Source organism: Oncorhynchus nerka, linkage group LG10 (genome assembly GCF_034236695.1).
Source record: "Oncorhynchus nerka isolate Pitt River linkage group LG10, Oner_Uvic_2.0, whole genome shotgun sequence".
Classification (NCBI taxonomy): Eukaryota; Metazoa; Chordata; class Actinopteri; order Salmoniformes; family Salmonidae; genus Oncorhynchus; species Oncorhynchus nerka.
The window spans coordinates 74,234,323-74,246,628 of NC_088405.1; the positions used below are offsets into that span (position 1 = coordinate 74,234,323).

A 12,306-nucleotide genomic window follows, 5' to 3' on the forward strand; every position below is an offset into this window, starting at 1 on the left:
TGGTACACACAACAACTAGCTATGTTTGTTACCATTAGCGTAAACAACAAACATCAGAGCACATCTTCAGTATTTGGTGTTGATATTCCATTCTCACATTCTTTTATCAATTAGTTTAGCCAATATGTCAGCAAACACATGATCAAAATGCTCAACTGCTGTCATGGATTAAGAAGTATATCTTATACATAGACATATCACATGATTAGTATGGGTTTTCCAGTGTAAGGCAACCCTAGTGCAGGGGGTCTACCTACAGCCAGTGCTGGAGTACTCACTCGGGCTCGGTAAGAGGGGTGGTCTCATTGGGCTCTGTGGGTCCCCCCCCTTCATGGTTAGGGGTGCGGTCCTCTGTCCTCACCTCCACGATGGGCTCCTTTGACTCGTCCTTTCTGTAAGGGGAAAAATAGTTTTTAATAAATGTTGGTGCAGTACAACTATACTGTAGTGAGTCGTTTTGGTTAAAAACACTGCAATTCTGCACTGCCAAACTGTGGTCTAGTGTCTGGGAGTAGCTACTGCTCAAAGTGCATACAGCATTTCAGAGAGAAAAGCAAGGGGGCCAGGGAGAAGAGAAGAAGAGAGACTCACATGAATGCCGCTTTGCCCTCCTCGATGTCCTTGTTCTTTGCTCCAGGTCCAGACTTGCCGCAAAAATTAACGGCAATGCACATGAGGAAGCCACACTTGTTGAGGAAGTAGCAGGTCACGTCGACACCCACCAGCAGCAGCACAAAGACCACGATGAGGATCCCCACGATGGCCCCCGTGCCCAGGCCTGAGCCGCTAGTCATGGTGTCTGGAATGAAGGAAAGAGAAGGAAGAGAGAGAAGAGAGACAGAATAAGGAAGACACAGAGAGTGGAGAGAAAGTTAGAGGGAGGGAGAAAATACGGGTAGAGAGGGAGTTAAAGAGAAAGTTACAGAGAGCGAGGAAAAGATAGAGACAGAAATGCGGAGTCAGCTTTTATCTCCAACCTTTCATCCATAACTTCAGAATGTCAGACTGCTTCCCTCCAGGCCTCAAGTGTGTTGTTGTTCTTTTAGTAGGCTCTGGGCCAAATCATTACATATTCTACTCCAAAAACTTCAGAGTGACACAACTAATTTCGGCACTTGATTTAATCTGTTATGATTAAAAATAGGTTGATGGTCTGATTATCAAACACCACAATCTTGGGCCTAGGGAAATCACACAGCATTTCATTAGTTGCATTCAACCAATTAACAACTGTCAGTTACTATCTAAGTTAATATGTTAGACACACCATTGCATGTATCAGCCATGTACGATACTATATTAGAGGTGAGCTGATACATATATTACCCATATTAAGACAACACACCAGACATGCCAATCACGACATGCTATACTAATCTAATCATTAGAACATGAAGCAATCTAATGGTGCGTCAATCAAAAATCATAAAGTTGAGTTCATAAACAGGTCAACCATTGGAAAACCTGGTTCATGCTACCAACCTTTCCCCAAAATAAGATACGGCAACGTTAAATAAATATGCTTGTTTTCATATCATCACTGCCTGTAAGGGTCATATGCCTATATGACCCCATATGTGTATTTCGCTTACCCACTCTCACTATTGTTGACAGCAAAAAGCAGTGGAAAGACCGTCAGATCAAACATTGTGCAAATATGTTTCAATCTCTTTTACATAGATGAATACTGCACACAAACAAATGCACACAGAAACAAACTATGCGGAAATAAAGCCAATCATTAGGGCAATGCATTGTGTTTTCATAAAGTAATCATACACGAGCTACAGTACTTACCAGAAAATGAACAAGGTTATATTCAGGACTATGTAAAATACTACAATATTAATATGAATAAGGATCTATAATATGCATTGCTCCACTACAATGGTTGAGCATGCATCCACACTGTTAACACTCTGCCTTCCACATACATCGTTCTACATGAACACACACACCATACATTATCATGAACATGAGTTAATGCGAGCTAGTAACCCAACCACAAAACTGTTAACACAGATGAATGTTTCACACAAAATGTATTACGATGCTTTGTGTCAAATCAATCTCACACAATCAAATTCTGAAATCATTTGCACCTAATTTGCATTCAGTAAACCGACATACAAAGAGATCAGAGATTTGCTCTGACAGAATAATCTAAAACTCCTGTTAGTTCAATACAAACAAGAGCATTTGGAGTATGGTTGATTTGACACACAACGCTCTACATATGACAAACAGGTTAGCTAGAATTCTGATGCCGGATCAAAATTTTAACTCCAATCTTTGTTAGCTTTGTTATGGGACAAATATGAGACAATTTGTATTCTGAATTAAAGCAAAACGCAGGCAATCCTTGATTAGGACTTACTCTTTGCTCTTGTCATATTGAGAATGTCAGGTTGTCCAAATGTCAGACTAATACACCACACAATATTCACAGTAGAATCAATGCAATAAAATGAACCGGTACTGAATAATTCTATGATTTACTGGAAAAACATCATCAAAACAGGGAAGGCTCCAGGGTAGGCATTTTTTTAAACCTTTATTTCTACAGGTTTTTCTCATTGAGATCTAGAAGAAAAAGAAACGCACACCTATTTATGCGAGGTGCTGGCTAGCGGAGTAGTTGAACTCAATTCAAGTTTTCTCATTGAGATAACATCTCTTTTCCAAGAGAGACCTGGTCCAATGTAGTTGGGTCATATGAACCTATCATGCAATTTAATTGACATGGTTCCCTTTCTGAGTTCAATGAAATGCACGGGAAGAGACTTTAAAGATGCAATTTGTTACTTTTTGGGCGACCCAATAGAAATGTGTGTTATAGGCCTCCCGAGTGGCGCAGTGGTTAAGGGCGCTGTACTGCAGCGCCAGCTGTGCCACCAGAGACCCTGGGTTCGCGCCCAGGCTCTGTTGCAACCGGCCGTGACCGGGAGGTCTGTGGGGCGACGGGTTTGGGAGGGCTTGGCCAGTGACTCCTGTGGCGGGCTAGGCGCAGTGCATGCCAAGGTTGCCAGGTGCACGTTGTTTCCTCTGACACATTGGTGCGGCTGGCTTCCGGGTTGGATGCGCGCTGTGTTAAGAAGCAGTGCGGCTTGGTTGGGATGTGTATTGGAGGACGCATGACTTTCAACCTTCGTCTCTCCCGAGCCCGTACAAGATAGTAGCTACTAAACAATTGGCTACCATGAAATTGGGGAGAAAAAGGTGTAAAAACAAAAATAAATGTGTGTTATAGATATGTCATTCTCATTGAAAGCAAGACTAAGAAGTGGGCTGTTTCTATGCTTCCCCTTCTTACGTTTGGTTTCGCTTCATTTACTTTTTGGTTTTGTACACCTGAAAATGCTAAATTGTTGGTTATTAAAAAGATATGTCAAAGCGATTTAGATGGGACAGATAAACTAAAATTAGGCAAACCATTTGAACTTTAGCAACCAGGAAATCACAGAGCGATTTCTTCATATTGCACCCTTTATTAAAAAATTAAAGCAAAGTGCTCATTCCCATTGAAATGTATTGAGAGCATTCCTTCCAAATTACCAGGATGCCTGGGTCTCATCTTACTGTAATACACAAAGTGATGTTGGCAAACAGTAGGCAATGTTTGTGCTCCAGGATCAATAAAATATGTTTAAGGAGACTGATTGAGACTTGGCTGCAAAGAAAGGACCGCAAGGCGCTACAGAGGGTAGTGCGTACGGCCCAGTACATCCCTGGGGCCAAGCTTCCTCTATGCTTGGTGGTGTCAGAGGAAGGCCCTAAAAAGTGTCAAAGACTCCAGCCATCCTAGTCATAGACTGTTCTCTCTGCTACCGCATGGCAAGCGGTACCGGAGCGTCTAGGTCCAAAAAGCAGTCATGGCCCCAAGCCAAATAGCTACCCGGACTATTTGCATTGACCCCCCTTTTTTTTAATTAGAATTTATTTTTACGCTATAACTACTCACTCTTTATTATCTATGCAGTCACTTTACCCCTACCCACATGTACTGTACATATTACCTCAATTACCTCGACTAACCTATACCCCCGCACATTTACTCGGTACCGTTACCCCATGTACTGTATATAGCCTCGTTATTTTGCTACTTTTAAAAATGTATTTAGTCAGTATCTTCTTAACTCTTATTTTTCTTAAAAATACATTGTTGTTTAACTTCTTATGGCTGCAGAGGCAGTATTGAGTAGCTTGATGAAAGGTACACAGAGGTGCCCAGAGTAAACTGCCTGCTCCTCAGTCCCAGTTGCTAATATATGCATATTATTATTAGTATTGGATAGAAAACACTCTGAAGTTTCTAAAACTGTTTGAATGATGTCTGTGAGTATAACAGAACTCATATGGCAGGCAAAAACCTGAGAAGAAATCCAAACAGGAAGTGGGAAATCTGAGGTTGGTCGATTTTCAACCCAGCCCCCATTGAATACACAGTGGGATATGGATAAAGTTGCACTTCCTAGGGCTTCCACTAGATGTCAACCGTCATTATAAACTTGAATGAGGCTTCTACTGTGTTGTGGAGCCGGATGGGAGCTCTTTGAGTCAGTGGTCTGGCAGAGAGCCAGGTCCTGGTCACGCGCATTTCACATGATAGCGACCCGTGTTCTACAGACATAGGAGTTCTCCGGTTGGAACTTTATTGAAGATTTATGATAACAACATCCTAAAGATTGATTCTATACTTAGTTTGACAAGTTTCTCCGACCTGTAATATAACTTTTTGAAGTTTCGTCCGACGTTCGGCTGGACCTGCACGAGCGTTTGGATTTGTGTACTAAACGCGCTAACAAAACTATCTACTTGGACATAAATAATGGACATTATCAAACAAATCAAGCATTTATTGTGGAACTAGGATTCCTGGGAGTGCATTCTGATGAAGATCGTCAAAGGTAAGGGAATATTTATAATGTTATTTCTGATTTCTGTTGACTCCAACATGGCAGATAATTTTATTTATTTTGTGAGCGCCATCTCAGATTATTGCATGGTTTTCTTTTTCCATAAAGTTTTTAAAAAATCTGACACAGCGGTTGCATTAAGAAGAGGTATATCTATATTTCCATGTCTAACAGTTGTATTTATCGACATTTATAATGAGAATTTCTGTAAAATGATGTGGCTCTCTGCAATATCACCGGATGTTTTTGGAACTAGTGAACGTAACGCGGCAATGTATACTGAGATTTTTTTACATATAAATATGAATTTTATCAAACAAAACATACATGTATTGTGTAACATGAAGTCCTATGAGTGTCATCTAATGAAGATCATCAAAGGTTAGTGATTAACCTTATCTCTATTTGTGCGTTTTGTGACTCCTCTCTTTGGCTGGAATTTTTCTGTGAGTTGGTGGTGACCTAAAAATCGTTTGTGGTGCTTTCGCTGTAAAGCCTATTTGAAATCGGACACTGTGTTGGGATTAACAACAATATTACCTTTAAAACTGTATAAAATGCATGTGTGTTTGAGGAATTTTAAATATGAGATTTCTGTAGTTTTGCATTTGGCGCCCTGCACTTTCACTGGCTGTTGTCATATCGATGCTGTTAACGGGATTGCAGCCCTAAGAAGTTTAAGTGCTTGTAAGTAAGCATTTAACAGTACTTGTATTCGGTGCATGTGACAAATAACATTTGATGATTTGATTTGTGTACATTTATGCAAATCCACTCGACACTGGTACCTTGAAAGGGAGGATACTTTGTGTGGCAGAAACACAAATTCAGATACACACTTGATTTATGTATTTGTAGACTTGTAGCGTCTAGTCAGACTAGAGCTTACTGTATCTGTCACTGTCACTGATTGCTCTTCTTTGAAATCATGTTGTTGACTGCATATTGTAATTCCACCAGTCTACATTACGCATAAAGAGGGATGATATGACAGTAGTAAAAAAAATGATACTGGCAATAGTTGACAAAGACTTAGCACCATGCAGTGCAGTACTGTATTGTATATTCCAATACCTTGCAAATGGTATGTTCAGATAATATAAAAATCTCATCAGGGAAAACATTGGAAATGGTCGTAAATGTCATTACCTGAGTGAGTCACCAGATTTGAGTCAAAAATGGATACCCATGGCATAAATTTCTATAAGTCTAGCACAGAGTATAGTGCAACTGAGAGTTGAGATTTGTGCTTTCTGCCTCTGCTGGAATGGCTTTAATGATGCCGTTGTTGATATAAACTTCAATATACCCCTCATATGGCTACAGTTAATGTATTGGAGGGCAGCTCATTTATTAATACCATGCACCAGGGAGCTGATAGGAACATACTTTTCAGCGACTGCAGCGTGCTAGGGAACAACTCAAAGAAAGTCCTGGCAAATCGCTTTACCGGGTTTTAGCCTAGTATAAACAGCACCATCAGGTAGTTACCATGACAATCATTCAATCAGTATTTATATTCACAGTATATAACATCCTCCCAGCCAAGTAAAAACGCTTTGAGAAATGAAAGCCCAGTGGCCTCACATAGTGTATACCAGGATCATTAACTAGATTCAGCCACAGGGGGCGGAACATACACTACCATTCAACAGTTTGGGGTCACTTAGAAATGTCCATGTTTCTGAAAGAAAAAAATTTGTCCATTAAAATAACATCAAATTGATCAGAAATACAGTGTAGACATTGTTAATGTTGTAAATGACTATTGTAGCTGGAAACATCAGTTTTTTTATGGAATATCTACATAGGCGTACAGAGGCCCATTATCAGCAACCATCACTCATGTGTTCCAATTACACATTGTGTTAGCTAATCAAAGTTGATCAATTTAAAAGGCTAATTGATCACTAGAAAACCCTTTTGCAATTATGTTCGCACAGCTGAAAACTATTGTGTGATTAAAGAAGCAATAAAACTGGCCTTCTTTAGACTAATAAAGGCTATTCCATGCGGGAAATTGCAAAGAAACTGAAGATCTCGTACAACGCTGTGTACTATTCCCTTCACAGAACAAACTGGCTCTAACCAGGATAGAAAGAGGACTGGGAGGCCCCAGTGCACAACTGAGCAAGAGGACAAGTACATTAGAGTGTCTAGTTTGAGAAACAGATGCCTCGCAAGTCCTCAAATGGCAGCTTCATTAAATAGTACCCGCAAAACACCAGTCTCAACATCAACAGTGATGAGGTGACTCCGGGATGCTGGCCTTCTAGAGGCATAAGAGGCATAAGACCTCTGAAGAGAGGTAGAGGCGCTGAGTACAGCTGAGCGGCCAATTGTCATTTCCTCTCACACGAATTGGCCATATTCTCCGAAAGTCTATAAAGTTGAGTCACCTTCTGTGGCGGCAGTAGCTCCGACAGGCAACTATCTATTTACTGCCATTGCTAAGAGCAGGAGAGAGAGTAAGCATTCACCTGCAGGGCAGAGTTATGATGCTTGTTTTCCCGCCGTTCCGTCTACATCTTAAAAAGTGCGATAAATCACATCACACATTTTAACACAGATGGGGTCGGCTCACAATGCTTTCTTGGAAACTGAGAAACACAGAGACATGCACTGTCAGCACAGAGCATCAAATATTTGTAACAGACATTCAGGTGTTTGCCGCACATTTCTCAGATCCTCCTGCTGATACCAAACAGAATACAGGAAGTAGGAGAGAAACACAGTCAATAACACCATTAATAAAAAGTATCCAAGGTAAGAGATTAGTCATTATCCTATGAAGCATTAGTGTCCTAACCAGCGGGCAACATTTGGCATGGGATGTCATAATGTTGTCGTTCTCTGATTGTAAACTGGTTATCTGGTCAAATAGAACCAGGTTTTGCCGTCTTTTTCATGGCATCAATATGCCTGGGAAATACATAATACTTTGTTATCTGGTCAGATAACTAGATTACAACCAGGTTATCTGGTCATTTGTCATTTTACAATCATTATGCAACCTGACTATGTAGGGCACTAAAGACGTCGGCCTGACACCATTGCAACCTGTTTTGCCCTCTGGGTATTACTTTGCATAGTAGTACAGTACGGTTAAGGTATTGCATGGATTCAAAAAGTGAACATATGGGTACCTACACAGGTTCAAAACGATCCACATAGTGTGCTCCTTATCTCTAGACAGATTACTCTCCCTACTTGATATCATAAAAGCGACAAGTTTCAACTCAACCTGCTGTCGCCTATGAAAACTTGGCGGGCATCTTTAAGGAGTAGCACTTGCTTGTATGAAAGAAGAACCAAACAATGGGATTGGCACATGCGAACCCAGGAGCCAAACTCCAGGCGCATCACTTTATTACCTTCAGAGTCAATTAAAAAATGCTCATCTGAGTTTTGAACAAAGGACATTGATCTCTCTTTCCCATGGCAGGGTGTTTTCAGTGCAGTCAGGCTTTAGGGACAGTCCTAACCTTGGTTTACAACCCCATGATATATGATACTTTGTTCAAGTATCAGACGAGCACAAGATATGGGCTAAAACAAACTTAGCATTTCTGAGGATGAACAGTCAACAGAAGTCAGCACTGTGTCACACTCTTGCATTTCAGTATGCAAGTATCAAGCTCTAGCTGTTATTTTTTCAAAAAAAGTCATAACACACTATTTTATCATTTCTTCTTAAAACCTACAATGATTACAGCATGGAAACGCACTGGTATGTACCTACAAAAATGTGTCATAGAATATAATCATTTCACATTATTGAAAATGACTGACAGATTTTAGTTGTAAACAGCTGTAGCATTAATTTTGAGCATTTTCTGTTTTCAGTTAAAAAGAGAACAAAAGAAACAACAAAAAGAACAGCCTATATTTTGTTCTGAAGATCTTTTGAAAATATTATGTACACTTTGTCACAAAACATCATTTGAATGACCTTCAAATGGACAAGGCAGTAGCTTGTTCTTCATTTAATCATCCCGTTCAAAACAAGCCTTGACTATGAAAAGAAATGAGAAGAAAGTTGAGATGTCATGATCTTCATGACTTTTCTTAACCATTGCAAAAATCTTCTGAAAAATGTGCCTTCCCTGTTATGTAAAGTGGCAATTGAAGCTTTTATCCAAATACACAAATACACAAGGTAAGCACTGTTTTTTTTCTACAATGTTCCAATATGACTCATGTCCATTGTGTGGTATAACATAACTTTTTCAATGCTGCCTTATTCAAATCCATAATTTTTACTTTATGTAAAATTAAAATATATGACAAAAAAAAATCAAAAACATTCAGAATGATATAAGTACCAAGCACCCCATTTTAACCCTTTAACATAAAACTGATGTCTTGATTATTCGTCTTTTGTGTGTGTATGTGTGTGTGTGTGTGTGTGTGTGTGTGTGTGTGTGTATATGTCTGCACAAGGTTCAAAAGGCATAAAAAACAAAGGGGTCTGGCCGAGATTTGAAGGCAAAGCTATCCTCTCTCCTTAAGCGAAACCCAGTTTATGAGAGCAAGAACACAGTCAGCATGGAGAGGATGAGAGATGCCAGAGTGTATTTCACACACAAGCAACCAAGGGTAGCTGAGACCACAAAAACACGGACAGAACCACACAAAACACAAAGATTGTTCACAGATATTCACAGTACAAAAGTGGAAAATAAAAGTTTACACCAAAAAAAAAAAAAAAATTTAGTGTATGACAAACGTAAAGGTCCAGAGGTGCCCAAGACCACACATGAAGACAGCACAAGGAGAGAAGGGGAGGTGGGAGAGAAATAGGAAAAGGGAGAGAGAAAAAAGAGAGATAGAAAATAGGTCAGAAATACAGAAATGCAAGTTCGAAAAGTTCATTGAGACTAAACAAGGGAATAAAAAAGGAAATCCAAGCAAGTTAGAGGATCAAAGTAAAAAATCAAATCAATAGCATGTTAGTAGCACAACAAATGACGTGTATCACAGCAAGCAAAGGTGAAAGGTCAGAGAATAGTTAAAGGTGCTGCGTGATGGGAAATATCGACAGAGACACGTATATTTCAGCAATATGGCCCGAGGAGGTCGGGTATATGGCCAATATACCACGGCAAATGGCTGTTCTGAAGCACGACACAACGCGGATTGCCTGGATACAGCACTTAGCCGTGGTATAATATTGGCCATATACTCGACCCCCTTCTGGCCTTATTGCTTACAGTGGGGCAAAAAAGTATTTAGTCAGCCACCAATTGTGCAAGTTCTCCCACTTAAAAAGATGAGAGAGGCCTGTAATTGTCATCATAGGTACACTTCAACTATGACAGACAAAACGAGAAAAAAAATTCCAGAAAATCACATTGTAGGATTTTTTATGAATTTATTTGCAAATTATGGTGGAAAATATGTATTTTGTCACCGACAAACAAGCAAGATTTCTGTCTCTCACAGACCTGTAACTTCTTCTTTAAGAGGCTCCTCTGTCCTCCACTCGTTACCTGTATTAATGGCACCTGTTTGAACTTGTTATCAGTATAAAAGACACCTGTCCACAACCTCAAACAGTCACACTCCAAACTCCACTATTGCCAAGAGCAAAGAGCTGTCAAAGGACACCAGAAACAAAATTGTAGACCTGCACCAGGCTGGGAAGACTGAATATGCAATAGGTAAGCAGCTTGGTTTGAAGAAATCAACGGTGGGAGCAATTATTAGGAAATGGAAGACATACAAGACCACTGATAATCTCCCTCGATCTGGGGCTCCACGCAAGATCTCACCCCATGGGGTCAAAATGATCACAAGAACGGTGAGCAAAAATCCCAGAACCACACGGGGGGACCTAGTGAATGACCTGCAGAGAGCTGGGACCAAAGTAACAAAGCCTACCATCAGTAACACACTACGCCGCCAGGGACTCAAATCCTGCAGTGCCAGACGTGTCCCCCTGCTTAAGTCAGTACATGTCCAGGCCCGTCTGAAGTTTGCTAGAGAGCATTTGGATGATCCAGAAGAAGATTGGGAGAATGTCATATGGTCAGATGTAACCAAAATATAACTTTTTGGTAAAAACTCAACTCGTCGTGTTAGGAGGACAAAGAATAGTGAGTTGCATCCAAAGAACACCATACCTACTGTGAAGCATGGGGGTGGAACGACAGGATGACTGATCCGTGTAAAGGAAAGAATGAATGGGGCCATGTATCGTGAGATTTTGAGTGAAAACCTCCTTCCATCAGCAAGGGCATTGAAGATGAAACGTGGCTGGGTCTTTCAGCATGACAATGATCCCAAACGCAACAAAGGAGTGCCTTCGTAAGAAGCTTTTCAAGGTCCAGGAGTGGCCTAGCCAGTCTCCAGATCTCATCACCATAGAAAATCTTTGGAGGGAGTTGAAAGTCTGTGTTGCCCAGCAACAGCCCCAAAACATCACTGCTCTAGAGGAGATCTGCATGGAGGAATGGGCCAAAATACCAGCAACAGTGTGTGAAAACCTTGTGAAGACTTACAGAAAACGTTTGACCTCTGTCATTGCCAACAAAAGGTATATAACAAAGTATTGAGATAAACTTTTGTTATCGACCAAATACTTATACACCATAATTTGCAAATAAATTCATTAAAAATCCTACAATGTGATTTTCTGGATTTTTTTAAGTGTACCTATGATGAAAATTACAGGCCTCTCTCATCTTTTTAAGTGGGAGAACTTGCACAATTGATGGCTGACTAAATACTTTTTTGCCCCACTGTATACTACACACTCCCCAAGTGCCTTATTGCAATTATGAACTGGTTACCAAGATAATTAGAACAGTAAACAAGTAATTTTGTGTCATACCCGTGGTAGATTGTCAGATATACCACAGCTTTCAGCCAATCAGCATCCAGGACCCAAACTACCCGGTTTATAATAACACATATAGGACATTCTCCCTGGTTAATTAACAACAGGTGTGTTCTCACAACAATTACAGTACAGATCATACTGTTTGTATAATTTAAATAATGGGCATGCCCCTGGATGTGAGAACACATCAAGGAGAGAGTAATTAAATCGAATTCTCCATGCGGAATAGTTGCCCAAGCAAAACACACATTCAAAAATAAAACTGGTTACAATGTCAAGGCGATATCAAATGGCAGGTGAAATGGATTAATGGGTGATCTCATGTTACTAAAACTGCAAAAGTGAATAGCTTTTTAATAGCTTTACTCCATGTCAACCTTAGCCAGGGAGATTTGGATTGGTCAATTTAGGACTCCAGTGACCCTTGCACGCTCAGTATTGAGCACGCTCAAAATATCAATCCTTCCAGGAGACGTGAAAACAAGTGGGTCAGTATTTTCTTTATTCAACCTTACCTTGTTTTTAACTTGACCTGCACTGAGGAAC

General features: G+C 40.2%; 1 protein-coding gene across 13 annotated transcripts in view; it reads right to left on the bottom strand.

Annotated features, from left to right (window-relative positions):
• Positions 1-12,306, bottom strand: part of LOC115136002 (neural cell adhesion molecule 1-like) — a 335,970-nt gene that overhangs the window by 12,640 nt on the left and 311,024 nt on the right. For 10 of the 13 annotated variants that reach the window (XM_029671303.2, XM_029671300.2, XM_029671296.2 and 7 more), the window contains 2 exons: positions 592-799; positions 279-392 (listed from right to left, as the gene is read on the bottom strand). In XM_029671303.2, coding sequence (XP_029527163.2) covers positions 279-392; positions 592-799 — 322 coding nt within the window. Of the gene's footprint in view, positions 1-278; positions 393-591; positions 800-8,241; positions 9,520-12,306 lie in introns of those variants that run through there. The other 3 variants (XM_065023745.1, XM_065023746.1, XM_029671312.2) reach the window with 1 other exon arrangement.